This window comes from Zonotrichia leucophrys, chromosome 1A, assembly GCF_028769735.1.
Source record: "Zonotrichia leucophrys gambelii isolate GWCS_2022_RI chromosome 1A, RI_Zleu_2.0, whole genome shotgun sequence".
In the NCBI taxonomy this organism is placed as follows: Eukaryota; Metazoa; Chordata; class Aves; order Passeriformes; family Passerellidae; genus Zonotrichia; species Zonotrichia leucophrys.
The window spans coordinates 9,704,323-9,722,457 of NC_088170.1; the positions used below are offsets into that span (position 1 = coordinate 9,704,323).

Genomic DNA, 18,135 nt, shown 5'->3' on the forward strand with positions numbered 1-18,135 from the left:
GCCGCGGCCCGGCCGCGCCCATTCCCGCCCTTTCCCGGCCGCGGCGGGCGCTGAGGCGGCGGCGGAGCCCCGGGGGCGCCGTGAGGGCTGCCCGGGACCCTGGGGCTTTGGGACCGGCGGGGCTCCCTTTGGGACCGGCCGGGCTCCCTCTGCTGCTAAGGGAGGTGCGAGCAGCGCTGTCCCTGCCGCCTGTGCGTCCCCTCAGGCTGACGGCCTGAGTCTCCCTCACTGCTCTGAGGTGGGTCCTGGCGGTGAAAAGCCACGCACAAGCACCCGTTTGTTTAATATCTTTTTGGGGCAGGGTGGAAAAAAAAAAAAAAAAAAAAAAGGTGAGTTTGTCTAAAAATCATTGTTGAAGTATACAGCTGTGGATTGAAGATACTCAGATCGGCTAAAATAGGTACCTACACGGGAGGGGTGGGGGCTGCTTGGGCTTTGTGAGGTGGCGGGATTGCTTTACACCTGGCTGAGGGGGACTGAGAAGTTTTGCTTTGTAAACTGATTTTTAATACAACCAAACTGATTTTTAATACAATCAAACTGATTTTAATACAAAAGTGTCTGTATGTCAGATAAAATAGATGCTTGCAGTTTAAATGCCTCAGCAGCACAGGGACAGGCACAGCTAGACATCATGGCCCAGCACTCTCCTCCTTTACCTCATGTCCTCAACAGTCAGTAGTCGAAAAGCAGATTAAGTCTTGGCAATTTTTTCTCATTTGGGGATAATTCTAATGCAAAGGCTTTTGATTTTACAGTGTTTTCCAATAAAGAGGCCTGTTTTCCAAGACACTTGTAAAATTTAAAATTTTACACACTACATAGAGAAGTATCAACCTCAGAAAAAGCTCGGTATTAAAAAGTACTCTTTCCTTAGCATAGTGTGGCCATGTTTGTACAGATCCATGGAATTTGGAATTAAAAAACATTTTCACAGCTATTGACAAATAACTAAAAATTTAAAAAAAACAACAAAAACAGAAATAGGAAACTGAGGTGTGTGAGAGAGTTGATAAATCTACTAAAGTAGATTAAATAGATTAAATTTACTAAAGTTAATAAATGAATAACTTTCTAAGAGGGTAGTCTATGTGTAAAATGTTTGCCAGTGTAGAAATGGCACATTACAGAATGCAAAGGTGTAATAGCTATAAAAGATAAATTGGGACTTGGAAGTTGCTTAGGACTGTAAAAAATGGCATAAGCATATGTATATTTGACTTTACAGTGTGGAATGGCTTGTAGGATCACATTGTTCTTATGGTTTATCATTTCTCTATTTTGGACAGTAGAATATTGGCATAGCTTTTGGGGAATGCAGTACAGGATATGACAAAATGTTTAATAAACCTTATGGATGCTAAGCTGGCAGACATCTTAAGAAAGTGGGTGTTTTATTCCAGCAGAATCAAGTATGTTCCTAATAGCCCTGCCATTATTTAGCATGTTTTTAAAAGCATCACTGATGGGTAATGCTGTGGAATACCTCAAAACTAAACCAGTTTGACTGCTTGCATATCTTTACAGGTGCAGACTGTTAAAGAGGTACCCATAATAGGTACAGGTAAGCATGAAAACATATTTATTTTCAATTTATTGTGGAAGAAGTTATGTCACAAATACAATATACTGTTTCAGTAGGGAAAGATCTCACCATGGCACCATCAGGAAGAAAGCATGGAGGAAAGGCTGGTAAACCAGCTCAGGAAGATCAGACCATACCTTCTTTTGACTTTGAGGAGGAAAGAAAAGAACTGAGTGGATCAGAGGAAGATATTAGAGAAGGTGCTTATTTGAAATTTTTAGGACATTTGTAAAATGTGAATTTTATCACATTTGTGATTATGAAAAGAAGGGAAGAACTTCTGAATCAGCCAAGGGCTGAGCACAGTTTACATGGCTTGTAATGCCAAAGACCACCAGGCTCCTACTGTGTAATTTTGATTGGTAATTTTCAAAATAATATAAATATCTATTTGTGATTTTTCTTTTTAAAGGTGCAGAATTACAGCACCTCTTTTACAGTAAATTCAGATTGGACTCTTACAAATTTTTATGTTATTTTTAGCTTTCTGATGATTGCTAAATTGTGAGTTGTGAGTAATGGTGTAGAGAAATTAGAACTATTTGGGTCCAGGGCAGAGAACTCAGAGCAGTGCCAGCTCCAGTCTGGCCTTGCAGAGCAATTCTGCACCATCTGCCAGCTCCAGACTCAGAGGTACAGGAGCTGCCTCTGTTACTGATGGGAACTGACCATGAGACATGGGCAGGGAATTGGCATGACAGAAAAAAATTACACTTTTAATAATGTGAACAACCAACACAAAATGTCTTTTTGTAAATATTTCTATACTCCTCCTTAAGGTGACATACCAGTAATGGACAAGCATGGAAAGAAAAGACCTCTGGTGAATACTCATGTGGTTCCAGATGATGTGGGGTAAGGTTAGATGTTTGGGGGCTTTTTCCAAATTAAGCAGGTCTTAAAAACATACCAACTTCAGTTATTCACTATGCTTATTTTTGCCTTGTTTGGGTTTGGCTTGGGGTTGATTAAAAAAAATCAAGTGACAGATAATATTGTAGTTGTGGGTAAAAAAAAATAAAGTATTTCAAAAGAGTAATTCTTCAGTTTCTTTTGAAAATGCAGAAAAAATGGATATATTTGTGTGTTCTTAAATTTGTTTCTTTTAAAAGATTACTTGTTTAATTGTTGATAATGTCATTAAATCCTATTAATTTTTTTCTTCTCATTTTAGTTGCTTGAAGATATTACCAAAGCTTTAAATGATCCACATATTGAATGAAAAATAAATTTTACAGATAACTCTTAATTTAATATTCATGGAGAGTGAATAAATATGAATCAAATTTAATATTAATGGCCAGTGTAAATGTAATAAAAAAGTACATGCTAAAAGAGTTTTCAAGCAGATTATAACTGTTAGGTTGAAGATACTGTTTTTACTGTATTGTAACACTGCCTTGCACACGGATGTTACCATCTTAAAGATGCTGCAGAAACAACCCTGAAATTATTTGCCTTGGGATTTTTTACTGTGCCAGTCATGCTGAGAAGGACTTGTTTTGGTGTTCCAAATACCCATTTTGTTTTCTTTGTTATAGGGAATAATCAATTTTATTTACTGACTCCCCTTACTAAAGGCATATTAAATGCCTCTTTATATAATAGTGCTTATTTACTGGGGAGTAGCTAATAGATTCTAGCATTTTATTAAAAAAGGGCAAATTTATCTGAAAAATAAACCTCTCACAGGAGAAGAAAAGGAGTAAAATTATCTTATGGCAGTGGCAGTTCTGTTACTGCTTAGAATAATAGGCATGTGAATAAAATTAGTTCTAAGCATATTCAACAGGTCTAAAGTCAGAAAATGGGCAAATAAAAATCTGAAACACTGTTTTGTAGGGGTGAAGTACAGAATATGTTGGAGAGATTTGGAGGTAAGTACATTTACATTCTAATAAATAAAATATAGTGCCAGAGTTGGCAGTAATAACTCACCATAAAATAACTTTCAAGACTTATGTAAAATGACTAGTCTCTGTAGCACTTTTCAGCATTTCTGAATAAAGCCAGTTTTCAGGAAAAAAAGTTATATCTAAGGAGAGCAAAGGGAAAGAAGAGGAGGGAATATCTGCATATAAATGAGTCACAGCTTTTAAGTGTAGATAATTACAAAGAAAAAGGGAAAGATGCATGAGTGCTTTGGATAATCAATTCCAATTTTAAGATGAAGTTTATAAGTAGTAACTATATTTTAGAGAAGAGGGACAATAGCAGTTTGCTGTTGTTCTCACTCAGTTTTTTGTTACACTGGCATAGAGGATACTGGGGATGGCAAGACTTGAGTGAGAAATAAGGGAAATGTAAATGTTAATATAAGCAGCAAAAGAGAACAAACAGTTCTAATTCTAGCAATTATGGAAGTAGAGTTTAGTTGTGATACAGAATGAGAGAGCACTCTGCACTTAGCACTTCCAGAAATACAGAGAACAGGGAATTACAGGTAAGAGAATTTCAGCAGTCAGAAGGAATGAGAGTTTCTGGAACAGCCAGATAACAAGGGTCAGTAATGCTGCTCATCCAGTGATGAGCAATTTGTGTGTGTCACTCAGCAGGATTTAGTATAATTATAATCAGATCCTCAGGTGGCTTTACCTAGTTAAATTACCAGCTGAATTCTAGATAGTGACAGGAAAGACTAAAAATACTTTTAACATTTGTAGAGAATGAACAATACCCATCACAGAGTAAGCAGACATCAAAAAGCCATGGAAGGAAGGGAAACCATCTTAATGCCAGCATTACACACTCAATAACTGAGTGTGTAATACTTTCATTGTATGTAATAAAAGAAACCTGTACAGAGTCATTACTTGCATGTCAAATTTAAGGTGAAAGAGAAGCTTGAGTAACTCCTTAATCCACAAATTAGAACTTTTGGCTGTCACAAAATTACTAATTTCTTATTACATATTAGAATGGTATTAGACATCTGGCAATTCAGATAAAAGGAGGATTTTGATGCTAAAAAGTTATGATTTTCTGTAATTTAAGACTCAAAAAAGGAAGGATGGAAGGAGGGAGAATGAATGGATCAGAGAGAGGATGCTGTGTGCACAAAATAGTGGGTTTGGCATTAGCAGAGACAGATGCCTCAGCAAATTAGAGAAGTTTGACAGATGTTTCCTGAAATCTGCAGTGAGAAGGAAGCTAAATTACTGTATTAATCTTAAGCTGTGACTTGATAAATCTCCAAATGTAAACTGAAGTGAAACAAACACAGTAACTTATATTAATACTTTAAAAGTACTGTCTCTCTGAAGTATAAAAATAGTTATTCATTCATTCAGTATGTTCACAGGGATAGTAACCACATGCTTACCTTAATTTATTTCTGAAATTCAAGAAATTGGCATATGACTCTGAAACAGGTGTTGGTTAGGGTGTGTGACAGGCATAAAGAAACAGCAGTGCCACCAGCAGGCTGAGGGACATCAGCACATCAGATCACACCAGCTTCTTGTTGCTAGAACACACTTCATTTGCTTCTCCAAAGTGTAACTCATCAGCCTTTTTAATGCATTTCCAGTATGCCTAATTTCTAAATATTCTTTGGCTTTCAGCTGACATTAACAAGGCTCTCTTAGCTAAGAGGAAACGATTAGAAATGTACACAAAAGCCTCACTCAAAACCAGTAACCAGAAGATTGAACACGTTTGGAAAATGCAGCAGGAGCAAAGGTGACCTTTCCTCTTGGTTTCCGAGCCTGTAGATTCCCTTCTGGGGGACAGCATGGATAGCTGGTCTGTCACCTGCAATAGCAAGCACTGTATCTAACGTTAAACATCTGCTCAGGGCCTCTGCTGCCTTCCATTGTGTCCCCTTTGTTAATGTGACAGTAATCATTTAGCACATTCTCTTTTGAACAGACAAATTTAGGATTTGGAACTGTGAGAGCAAGGTATATTAAAGAGTAGAGCTTACTTTTATCTTTATGGAAAGTGACCTTTGATAATATTATGTATTTTAAAACTATGTGGGAGGGGTTTCCCCACTTTGGAATTTTCTGTTTCTACCTGAAAGCTGAAAAATGTTCAGTAAAACTTTAATATTACTCTCTGGTTAAGAAAGTAAATAATTTTCACCTTTCTTAACATTCCTCTCACCTCTTAAGGCATATTTAATTACTACATCTGATAGAGATAGAGCAAAGTGAAAAAAGAGACAGTTACAAACTAAAAGTCAGCAATACTTGTAACTGTCTTGGTGTTGTTCTATATTTATTTGTACTTGAAACTTGTATGGACAAAATTTTAAGAAATGAGCTTAACGGTTCTGCAATGTAAACACCTTGTGTTAAAGCAGCCACCTGTAATTGAATTAGAAAAACATGGGAAATCTCAGAAAACCTGACACTGTTAGGAAGAAGAGTTGCTACAATTTCTTTTAACCAGTACTTTATGGGAGTGCTGCCTCTATAGATATATTCCACATCCACTCAGTGTATGTGTGTGTAGAGTTTTTCAAAACATACAGTATTGAAATGGGGTCAGATGTCAAAGTAGCCTATTTCTTTATCTATGCCAGCTTTTATTTTATTCCACATGTATGTTGAACGTGTAGCATTTGTCATACTTACAGACAGTGTCTGTTCACAGGCAGAAGCTCAATCATGAGTTCTCCCAGCAGTTCCTGACTCTGTTTCAGCAGTGGGATGTAGATGTGCAAAAGGCAGAGGAGCAGGAAGAGAAACTAGCGGTGAGTTTCCAGCATTGTGTGAGCTTCACTGTATTTTCCACAAGGAGGGAATATTGTTGTTTCTATACTCAAGAAATGTAAAAACACTTTATGTTGTTTATACATATGATTGTTTAAGTTTGGAAAGAGAGGTGCATTTATAAACTTCATTGCAAGTTTTAAACACTGTTAAGTGATGCCCTATGCCAGCATACAGCTTGAGAAAAGCAAGGACCATTTAAGGAGAAGAAAGACGTGCTGTTTCTCTCCATCCACAGTCTTTGGGTTCAGGGAACAAAGGAATAAAGGAAAGTAGTTGTTTTTGTAGCATACATTCCTTAAAAATATGCCTGTATATAATAAATGTAAGAGAATTTGATCACTGAAAGAGGATAGAAGCTATACAATGGAATGTAATCATGTGCTGTTGCTCTGTACTTCCAACACATTTCAAGGTTCCCTTTTCCCTAGGTAGCACATTCCTCTGGCATACCCTAAGAAGCTGTGGGGCATAGCAATCCTCATGGGATTTTGCAGGGATAATTCAGGTTGCAAGAGACCTCAGAAGGTGACTTGGGGCTTAATCCAGTCTTCAGTCCTACTTTCATTAATAAAAGCCAGGGTAACTTTTTCAGGCAGAGATCCACATTACAAGGCACAGATTTCCAATAAAGGAAGACTTTCTGATTCTGAAAAATGAAACTGGTGTGCTGTCCAAGCACTCTGCTTAACAACTGATGGAATTATGTTTTTCTTTTGCTTCTGCTTCAGAATATGCTTCGTCAGCAACAAAAGGTTTTTCAACAGGCAAGAATAGTTCAAAGTCAGAGACTGAAGACCATTAAGCAACTCTATGAGCAATTCTTAAAGGTAAATCTTTTTCTTGGAAAGCAGCTGATCCTTATCACTTAAGAAAGCTATATTAATTCAGTGTTTCAAATTTAACAAAGTAGACTAGACATACTAGACAGCAAGCAAAAAAACTGTTTAGAGTACAACCACACAAAAATTTTACTTTTTTAATTAAAGGCATTCCTCACAAGAGAAAATCTTCTGTGCCTTAATAATTTTCATGACCCTTTGCTGTAATCTATTCTGTATGTTCATGTCTCTCTTGTCCTCAGGAGTCTGAACTGGACCCAGCATTCCAGGTGTGGCTTCACCAACTGCCAGTATACAGGGCAGATTCAAGTCCATCAATTTCTGACAAACCTTAATTTCAGTTCAAGTAATTTCCTAGCTGGTTTTGAAATTTCAGTTATGATAAGCTTGGTGTTTGGTTTGAGTTTTTTCTAAGCCTGGTGGTTCATAAAAATAAATCTGAAATGGAGCAACTCTTAGTTTAAAAAAATCAAAATTTACTGAATATATTACAGAAGCATTATTAAATAATAACTGTTCCAAAATGTCAAAAATGTCTTCATCCAAGAGGAAAACCTGAACAGAAGGTCAAGTATCACTTTGATTGTTCCCCTCAAAAAAGATCAAAAGGTAGAAGTCAAACCTCAAATAAGCTTAAATAAATACAAATTAAGGAAAATGCAACTAGACACATACACAGAGGTAAGTGTAATTGTATGTAAAAAAGGGAAGATAACCAGGGAGTTTTATTTGGCTTATTTGGGGAGAAGTGTGCAAAGAACGCAGTGGGGTTTATACTCCTCACTTCAAGTCCAGCAAGGCTTTCATATTGAACCCCTAAAATTCTTGACTGATGTCTGTTCAATCTCCTCTTGTAGAATTTTTATCTTATATGAAATTCAGAAAAAGTAACTCAGACCTCAGAGAGGCTGACTGGAGGGCTCTGTCCTCTTCCCAGGGTACATACTGTGCAAACAGGAATGCAGACTGGAGTATGAAGTCCTCTATGATTCCTCTGCCAAGTTTGTGACAAACTCATCAATTGTCTGTGATCACTGTAAAAAGTAAATTGTAGTATGAATAATTATTGGTTTGTTTGGTTGTTTTAAATTGACTGCTTGACATTAAGGAGTTCTGAATTAATATTTTCCTTAACTTCAGAGCATGGAAGAGCTGGAGAAGAGCAATGAAAATCTTCTGGCCGGTGCCCAAAATGAACTTCGCAAGGAAATGGCAATGTTGCAGAAGAAGATTATGATGGACACTGTAAGTATCAGACTATGAAGTTAGCTAAATGCAAAAATAGAACATTCAATTAAAAGTCATTTGACATTCATTTAATTCAAAGGAATCATATTGATACAACATTTGTTCAGCATTATCTCCTTTTCTTGTGACAGCAACAGCAGGAGATGGCAACTGTTCGCAAGTCTCTTCAGTCCATGTTATTCTGATGGCTCAGTGGAGGAGCAACTTGTACCTAAGTAACACGATACAAGTACAGGCATTAGAAGGATGTTGAGATTTAAATGTTTCAAGGTTCCTATTAAACTCTTTCCTGGGTTGTTCTAATCTTGTCTGTTCAGGTTGTAAGAACATATCTTAGTAAACTTCTGTTACTGGGGGGCAGTATGGACCCCAAACCGTTCACTGTCTGTTCAGTTGATTTTTTAAAATTTCATATCCACTTCAAATAGTACTGGACTTCAAATAGTTTCACTTTTTTATACCAAATTGTAACAAGGGGAAGAATTAATGAAACATGCATTACCCAGATTTTACATAATAACTTGAGGCCTTTAGGTACATTGTGCAAAGAGAAGCATTTCTAACAAGCTGCAGATTGTCACAGTTTCAATTAGCCTGCTGATATATTAGCTGTTATAAAAATTCACAGAGTATGACATAGCTCAGACAGAATTGTTTAATGATGTGCATTATGGTAAATTAAATTAATTTTGTTAACTCTTTTGTTAGTCTAGACATTGCACTATCTCTGTATTAGTATGAGATTTATAAACTGCTGTAATTTGTCCAGAAATTATTTTTTTTTTGCGCTAAAGGATGAGCTTAATGCATCTGCTCAAGTAACAATATTAAACATTATGCATTTTGGGGTCTGCTTTCTGTAGAACCACTGCTAGAAGAAATTTACCTTATTTATTTAGTACAGGCTATTACAAGCCTTTGAGATGGAATATTATTTTTTGCAATTCCAAATGACTAGCAATTAAGGGAGACCTGAGTTTTAAGAGTAAAGCATTTATCTTTCATGTATCTCATTACAGTCAGTAAGTATAAAATAAACAATTGGCTTAGTGCACATGCAGTTTGTTTTTACAGAAAACCATTACACCTGAATATCTACTTTTAAGAATTAGATAGTTGCCAATATATTTAATGCTTTGATTTAATACAACAGTAGATAAAAAAACCATCCACACACCCACACACACCAAATGTGATGTTGTCACAACAACGTGTTTCAAAACCATATTTTTCTTCTCAGCCTACGAGCATTTTGAGTCATTTGATGGTGGTTCTCCAGGACTGGAAACCACATTAGTGATGGCTAACTTGCATTAGCTTCAGCTGTTTGGTTATAACGATTATAGAACTGCTTGTTCTGCCCCTGCCAGAATTCAGGACAGGAGCAAACATGGGAGTTACACTGCTACACTGATGCATGGGGGATATGGGCCTCTCATGTAACCAGTAACAATGCTGCTTGGTCATTACTGAGTCTCAGCCCTCTAAGGCCAGTGACAGGAGGCTATGAAACAGGGCACAGGTTCTGCTTCAACAGGACCTTATTTGTTAGCATTACCTCCTGCTTCTGGTTTTATTTGTTAGTATTGAGTCATGGTTCTGGTTTTCTGAGTGATTTCTGCATTAGTCTCCTATTGTCCACATACCTCAATCATATCCTCAAAACTACTTATACCTGCTATGCCAGGACAGTTTGGACCACTGTGGAGAACTCAGTCATTTCACTCCTAAGATGTTGCCTGTGTCTTTTCATCAGGAGTTAAATTTGCTTACTGTATTCAGCCAAAGTAAAATGGTCATTACCATCTTCTTTCCTATTTGACCATGGCCTGGGTTCAGGCTAAATTCATGTGCAGATGCTGTGTCATTTCCAGCCTCAAACAGCAGTAGTAGGATTCATTCTGAATTTACATTAGTCACTTTGAGTTGTAGTCCTTTGGCAGTAACTGTTACAGTTACAGATCCTCAAAATGATCATTATATTCTTCCTAGGCAGGAGGGTGGTGGATGTATTTTATTTCCTCCAGACCAGCAGATAATACACCACTTTAAAAGTTCCTTGAATGCCTCAGGAACTAATTAGCAGGTAGGAAGCTGCACTGGTAGTATTTTTAAAACAAACCATGGCATTCTTTATTGGACAGTTCAGGAAGGACTTCATTAACTCAGAAGCTCAGGTACATATCAGCAACTGGAAGGAGTAATGCACACTTACATTCAACAGCTTTTTACATAAACCATATTCAAGTAGTACCTCTTGAAAGGAGCTTATGCATGGCATTTGTGTGCAAGTAATCAATTTTTCATTCAGCTTTTCTATAATGGCAACAGCCCTCTTGTTAGATATTTTATGTTACCCAGTGAGTCTGTTCTTAAAGGAAGAAAGAAGCTGATATTGGGCCTGAGTTACTGTGTTGGAGAGTTTTACATTATGGTTCAGTTTTGTGCCCTTTTGTTTGGATAAAGTACAGTAGTAGCTACAAGACAATAGGATCAATTGTAAGGTAAATGAACACAGGGATAGCACAAGGACCAGAGAGGGAAATACAGAAGGGTGGGCTGCAGGGATGGAGCCACAGGCTTTGGAGTTTATCAATGAACTTTGTCCTTCACTTGCAAAGGCTCACAGATACAAGTTAGGGTGCCTAAAGTCAGTCCTCTCCTTACACAGCTACCTGTAGTCTAGATAAGGATGAAGTACACTGAGACTGACCTCACTGTGACCACAGAACCAGAAACTGGCCTTGAAGGAAAGTGCAAGCTGAAGTTTCATGTGGTAGCAATAGGTTATGTACTTAGATACTAGAGAATGCATGAATTCTAAAGGCACTCATAACAGTACTTTGAATCAAAGAAAGTTTTCCTGAGCTGTACCTCCTTTATCTACTGATCCAACAGCTTGTTCCTTAGAAGTGCCAGAGGAGAGACTGAGTGATTTTTAGGTCATGGCTGCCTCCTTTTACCAGTCTTAATAATGCAGGATTGAATCCATTGGTACATCTGACAACCGCTTCAGAGCAGTTCTAACAAAACTTTAGAAGCTAATGCTACAAGATTAGACAGGAAATTCCTCTTCAAATTCTGGCTGGTAGCACCTTGGTTTGCATCTACATTCACCAGAAGAGAAGTACAAAATTAAAGCCACCTAACAGGAAATGGCAACATTTTCAAATGTAGTATTTGTGGTCTGAAACACAGGGAAATACATACTGGTTCAAAAGTACAACAGCATCTGCAGAACTTTGTACCTACTAATTCTAACATCTGGTAATGTCTGAAACACAGTCAACTTTCTCTTAAAACTCTTTTCTTCAAAAGCTTTATCTGTCTTCCCAAAAACACAGAGGCTGCTTCATTCCCCTAACTGCTTCTTCTCTTGTCCTTGACCTATTTAATCAGTCATTATGGTTTTGAACCTGCTCAGGAGCTTGATGAGATGAAATTCTGAAGACATGTATATGAAGATGAGCGGCAATCTGTAGGCACACACCACTGGCATATCTCAGCATATCAAACAAGGATATGAACTTCAAAAGAACAAAACAGAACAGGTTAAAAAAATCCATTTTTAAAAATTGTCCCTACTATAAATATGCTGTACTTTAATTAGAATTTATCCAAGTGACAAGCATAACATAAATACATCATTGTAACATAACAGCTACAGAGTGGTCTAGTTTAGAATTAATAAAACCATCACAAAACCCCACCATCCTAACAGCACTAAACACTTAGAAGATCTGTTAAAAACCATTTGTCTGCAGTTCACAGAATGACTTTAAAAATCCACATGGACTAAAGCATAATTTCAGGAGAAATTTATAAATTTACTTTCATTTCTCTGTTCCAAGGAAAGCAAGACAGTCAGCTCCCAAAAACTTATTTACTGGGTACCCAGCATTCTCTCTGCAGTGACAGCAGCAATATGAGCAAGTCAGAAATGGCAGAGCAGAATGACAGGGACAATCTCAATCCATTCCTTAAAGCATGGTCCAAACAGAAAATATAAAACACTTACCAATGCTATCCACAAAACAATATATTCATCAATGAAACTGTTGAAGTACTGGTCCAAAAACAGAAGTCCTGGCCCAATAAATGCAGAGTCCTGAAGACAAATTTCACTTTTTGTCATGTGAGCCACCTGTTTGAAAAAAAGAAAAAAAATTAAAGAGTGCATCCCTGCAAGATTAGTGTAACTACCAGCAAACAGGCATCACATTCTTGCCCAGCAATGTCCTCTTGGAAGCTACATCTATACCCATGCAATTCAGCTATCTGCAGGGGCTCCCCACTCTCTAGTTTTCCAGCACTGTATTCAAACTGTAAGACTATGCAAGTGTATTACTGAAAAAGCATCTGGCTGGATTACTAATGTTGGTAAATTTGTCGTAAGGCAACTTTTAAAAATCCATTGAGGAGTGTTTTATGTACAAAAAAGACAGTTTGAAAAGAGAGAATGGAAACAGAAATGTTTCTTCATTTTAATGATCACAGTAAATTCTTATTTCAGATAATTAAAGGAGAAGCCACAGCACTATTAGTAAGCCTTAAAGAGACCAGAGTTAGGATGTTAACAACAGACAGTAAGAGCATTTCTAGGAGTAAGTTAAACAAAACTGGAAGTCCTAACCAGTCCACTCACAGCAAATACATGTTTTCATCAGTGTCACATATAATCTCTCAGTAGAACCCTGAGTCCAGTTCAGTGTCTTGATCACAATAAATCTGGTAATACTGGAGCAAAGCAAAATGGGAAAACTGTTCCCCCTGATCCAGTAAGTGTTTAGCCAAGAACCAGGTTCGTTTTAGGAGGTTTAGGACTGACTTACCACCAACTTCTGTGAGATTTTGGCATTCACAAGCCCAAATGTCAAGACATACAGGCAAGAATGTTTTTCAAACAGCTGAGTTGTAGACTTTTTATAAATTGTAGTGGCCAGTGTGATAAGCAGTCCAATGTGCAGGGCTGGTGAAAGAACACTTGTTCCCTAAGATATAAAGGGATGGAAAATCTGTTTTACACTTCAGTCACATGATAAAGTCCAAGTTTTATACATATTTCAAATCCCATCAAACAAAACCAGAGTTGCCAAAACGTGTCAAAATCCATTAGTATTATGTCACTTCTCTTAGTACCCTTTGCAGTACCCTTTGACCACTAATCAATTTTTTAGGAAAATTCACTGCTGGTTCCCATGACAGAAGAAATCCACAAACAGGCAGATGATGAACTTTGCTTTTGTGAGTCATATAACACTCACATGCCTGTCTGCTTAAAAGCTTAAACAAATAGAGCCCTTATGGATCACCTGAAACATAATAAATTATGGGCATAAATTATTCAAACTTCAATTGAATTTTTAGAGCAACTTACTGCTATTGTAGATCCATTCTTTCCAACCCCTCCACCAAAAATGACACGGAAGTAATTGAAAAAAGAAAGTGCTGTTCCACACAGGATGCCAATAACTGCAAAGAACTTCAGCTCTAAGCCCAGCAAAGGGACCTTAGCAGAACACAAAAGAAACGAAACCAAAACAAACAAAGAACAAACAAAGCACAACAAAACAAGAGAAAGATATTAAAAGTTAAGCACACAACACCTTTTTTAAGGAGTGATTAAAGCAGTCAATCTTACCTACTAAATGTTTTATTTGAATCCTCACTTTCCTAGGAACAAGCTCAGGACAACAGTGTTTAAAATTTGCTTCATTACTAAGAAAATAAGAAGTATCTTTTGTAATGCTTTAACTCCACTACTGAGTACCTAAATTCTGTTCTTGAAATTCAGCTAGATCTTAATCTGCTCCTCCTTAATATGTTCTTCAAATATTTTCACCACACAAGCAAAAACATGACAGACTACTGCCATCAATCACCATGATATGTGAGCAGGAAGAGGGATAGTTCCTTCTATTCCATTGGATAAAACAACACTGATCCACAGGAAAAACAAACACCATCTGCCTGCTGTGTGTTTTGGCATATTATTTGTATGCTGTATCTTTGCATATCATGGGACTATAACAAAAAGTCTCCAGATACAAATGTGAATTAAACAGTTACCTTTTGGAATCAATTGCAGTGTCAAGGAAACTTCCAAAGGCAGCAGAAGATTTTAAAAAGAAGTAATAAATGGAAACTGTTTACTACATTTTTTGAATATATAGTTTTTTGTGATACAGCATAACTGCAACAGATTCTAATAGCGAGGAAAAAGTTAATCATAATTTAAGTTTATTGCACCTACTTTGTTTTCCAACATGAAGACAAGCTTTTTGAAAATAGAAAAAAAGGCTGGGAAAAGGAAACTAAGTTCAGCTAAACATTCCTTAATTGCTGAGTAAACTTTTGAACTAGTTTTCATTTCTATTGGTTATCAATATTACAGAAAAGTAAGTCTCAGCTCTTTGCACTATAACCAATCAGAACTATAAATTTCTGAGTAAAAGCCCTAGAAAGCTGAAGATCTTTTGATACTGTCCAATAAAGTGCATCTTTTAAGATCAGAATAAGAGCCACAGATACAGAAAAGTTTTGGCATAGAAACCAATGCTTTAACTATAAATATCTACATTTACATGGCTGTGACGTAATTCTTAAAAATCAATACAAATATGGATAACTTAACCAAAACCCCCTGGCTTCATCCCACAGTTTCATTAAATTGAAGCATCTAATCCTTAAATTTTAAGATAAATTGTTTAACTGAAATGTATGCCTTACAATAAAATATACAAAATATATAAAACCAGAAAGGAACCCATTTGCTAAAGCTTAAGTATGTGTGGAGTACTAGCTCCAGATCAGAAGTTTCTATGTGGCAGATGGGGTCTTTTTTCCTCTGTGTAGCTATAAATCTGTGCACAGGAAGTCACACCAATAGATCTAAGTTAACTATGGCATTAAAATAACCTACACTTATACAATAAGCTAAAACAACATTACACAACTGGAAGGTGTTGATAGTACTTGCACAGAGCAGCTTCAAATACCACAGGAACTGTGGACACTTGACAAGAAACTCAGCAGGAACTCTGAGCACTTAACAGACTCACCTTATAGTCCCATAATCCTGTTCCGCCATAAGCAGTTATCAAGAGCAGCATTGCTATGGTGATCTGAACTTCAGTTACATCAATTCTGGGAAAGAGAAAAAAAAGAGATTTAGTTCAAGGACTTTCTGCTGTAAGTGTAAAGTGTGTGTGGAGGGAGGGGGAAATAAAACCCCCAGTAACTACTTCAAATGATATAAATATATACAGAATATTACTTTCCTTGACTGAGAAAACTACACTATATGAGGACACACATCTCTGGCTAAGATTTAAAATGAAAGCTATACTCCTTTTTTTGAAGCAAGCCAGATATAATTTTGAAAGGGGGACACTTTAATGAATACACTGTTAACTACTGGAGAATTCTGTACAAATTTACAGACTTGTTGATGTGTAAGTGTCAAATCAAGGTTTAAGGTAAGCTCAATAGTAAAAGCAATCAAACATTTCCATTAAAAGCACAGCAAATAAAAGCAGACACTATAACGAGCAGGCTGGGAAAGAAGGGATTTCTTTAAGCTTCATATCATGAAAACTTGACAGATATAGCCTGGAAAACAAGGGAGGACTGAGTCAGTGGATAGGTAAGCATTTGCCATATTTCTGAGAACATGTAATTGCTATCTTACTTTCCTCCATAAAAGCTGTTTTAGGAAAGGTGACCTTGAATGCTCTATGGAGTCCAGACTCCATATTTCACCTTTTTTTGTTCTGAGACAAGACAGACATATAAAGATAAAATCTTTATTTTTGTATTTAATTGATGAAAGCTCACATGAAGCCAAGGCTCAAGAAAAAAAAATCAGTACTTTTAAAGCTTTAACATAAATAATTAAAATAATGACCAAAAAAAAGTGCATATCAAAGGTACCTTTTATGGTACCAAAAGTTTTGAGACAGTTATCTTCATACTAAAGTTACCAGCAAACACTGATAATGAATGTTCAAGATTTCCTTTAGCAGTTGGAATAAATTTGCTCTTTTAAGGTATTATGGCCAATGTGTATTGCTACTTATTTAGCACATGACCTCTCTGCACAGGAAGCAGTGGGTGTTTAGAAGATAGCAATCATCTTTTAGGTAATGGAAAACATTTATCTGAACTTGATAATCTCAGTTAAAACTCTCTTCTTTCATCAGAAAGACGGTGATAAAATATGCCAAATTTCATCACAATCTTGTGACTCTTAGAGATTCCAGAGTTTAAACTACGGTTAGATGACAAGCTGAGGTGCTTTAAAGCCAAGAGCATGGGGAGTCCTCCTCTCCCTAAGGTGTTGTATTCCCTCAGTTTATTTGCTGCAGTGCTCACTGGACTGTCAGGTGAACCAGTCCAGCCTGCCAGTGCAGTGTAGGCTTTTCACCTTCTGCCCATTTCATGAAGTGGCTTGAGGTCCAGTGACAGTGTCACAGGACAGGGGGCTGAGAGTGGGCTCCTCCTTCTCTGCCAGGGATGAAGTGTTACATCCACCCTGCCATTGCTGAACTTGCTGCTTACCTTATGCAAAAGCACCATGTGCAAGTGTTCAGAGGTTGCACTCTGTACTATTAACACCAGGATTTCTAATCTGCATTGCCTTTGTTGCTGCTGGTGAGGGGAGGAGGCTCAAACGTGAAGTTGTGCCAAAATTTAATACTTAATTTCAGAGTGGCTTACACTGTGGGTGGCAACAGAACCCAAATCAGAGCCCAAAGACTTTACTCAGACACCTGACAGTGTCACATTATTCAGCTCTCTGATCCTTCCTGGCCATCACCACTGGGAATCTCATTTGTTATTTATTTCTAAAATTTAGTGCTTCTAAGTGAGAAATAGAATCAATGAAAACTTCCATCCATCTTATTATGTACAATCATATTTAGAGCACTACACTAATGCCTTCTTCACACCTCTATGTTTAAGAGAAACAAAACTGGGAGCCTTGAAAAAAATAGTGACCTGTTTTCACTGGACAGAAATAAGTTATCTCATGAAAAAGTTGCATCTGTTTAACTTTGAACAGCAACCATGAAACCCCAGGCCATTCTGGGCTGTTTGTATACATCATTATGTTGAAGTAGAAGTCACCAAGTTTTTAACAAAATCTTTATGTGGTAAAGACTTCACTGCCTTCCCCATGTGGCGAAATAATTCTCGTGCTTTTTGCAAGAATAAAAGGTACAGAAAAGCAGTCATGTCTGCAGAAGGCCAGAGCTCATGGCCTAGTCCACCTCCCTTCAGAGCAGCTTCCTGTCCTGGACAGAAGGTATCCTATTTCAACCATCACTGTGAAGCACCTATTTTTGTTTACAGCACAAGATGTCCTTTAAAAACAATAGGATGTGTACGCAGGCAGAAGAATTACAGCGGTAGATGTAATAATGTGGTAAAATGCATTACCAGCAAACCAAAAAGAGCTCTTATCAATATGACAGAGACAGCTGCATTTGATGCAATGTGCAGGGATAGCTGGTCACCAGCCTGTGTGCCTGCTGATTGGCTAAGGCACTTCTTGCAGAGCAGAGCTAAGCAGGACTATGTACAGGTGATTTAGCAAGTGACTGGCATTAGCAGGACACCCTTCATGTATCCCTTATTTTCAGTTCTGCTGCCACAGAAGTCTCAGACTTTTCCTCTTTTCAGAAGTACTTACATGAAAGCAAAGCTCATTCCTTAAAACCAGCAAAAGGCCATGGTCAGG

At 37.3% G+C, this 18,135-nt stretch overlaps 2 protein-coding genes across 4 annotated transcripts in view; one reads left to right on the forward strand and one right to left on the reverse strand.

Annotated features, from left to right (window-relative positions):
• On the forward strand, nucleotides 1-9,154 carry SYCP3 (synaptonemal complex protein 3). 2 transcript variants are annotated; one of them, XM_064737231.1, is made up of 10 exons: nucleotides 1-238; nucleotides 1,528-1,564; nucleotides 1,639-1,785; nucleotides 2,365-2,440; nucleotides 3,428-3,462; nucleotides 5,149-5,266; nucleotides 6,185-6,284; nucleotides 7,035-7,133; nucleotides 8,286-8,390; nucleotides 8,525-9,154. In XM_064737231.1, the coding sequence occupies exons 3-10, from the start codon at nucleotides 1,656-1,658 to the stop codon at nucleotides 8,576-8,578; spliced, it is 717 nt and encodes a 238-aa protein (XP_064593301.1). In that variant the 5' UTR covers nucleotides 1-238; nucleotides 1,528-1,564; nucleotides 1,639-1,655; the 3' UTR covers nucleotides 8,579-9,154. The 2 variants fall into 2 exon arrangements, with proteins under 2 accessions (XP_064593301.1, XP_064593305.1); XM_064737235.1 differs by having other exon boundaries at nucleotides 1,642-1,785.
• The window catches only part of CHPT1 (choline phosphotransferase 1), a 20,560-nt gene continuing 10,808 nt past the window's right edge, over nucleotides 8,384-18,135 (reverse strand). Inside the window, exons 4-9 of one of the 2 annotated variants that reach the window (XM_064737221.1) lie at nucleotides 15,455-15,539; nucleotides 13,771-13,902; nucleotides 13,226-13,384; nucleotides 12,412-12,537; nucleotides 11,810-11,920; nucleotides 8,384-8,604 (exon numbers count right to left, since the gene is read on the reverse strand). In XM_064737221.1, the coding sequence (XP_064593291.1) occupies nucleotides 8,560-8,604; nucleotides 11,810-11,920; nucleotides 12,412-12,537; nucleotides 13,226-13,384; nucleotides 13,771-13,902; nucleotides 15,455-15,539 (658 nt within the window). In that variant the 3' untranslated portion in view covers nucleotides 8,384-8,559. The remainder of the gene's footprint in view (nucleotides 8,605-11,809; nucleotides 11,921-12,411; nucleotides 12,538-13,225; nucleotides 13,385-13,770; nucleotides 13,903-15,454; nucleotides 15,540-18,135) is intronic. The other variant, XM_064737224.1, reaches the window with a different exon arrangement.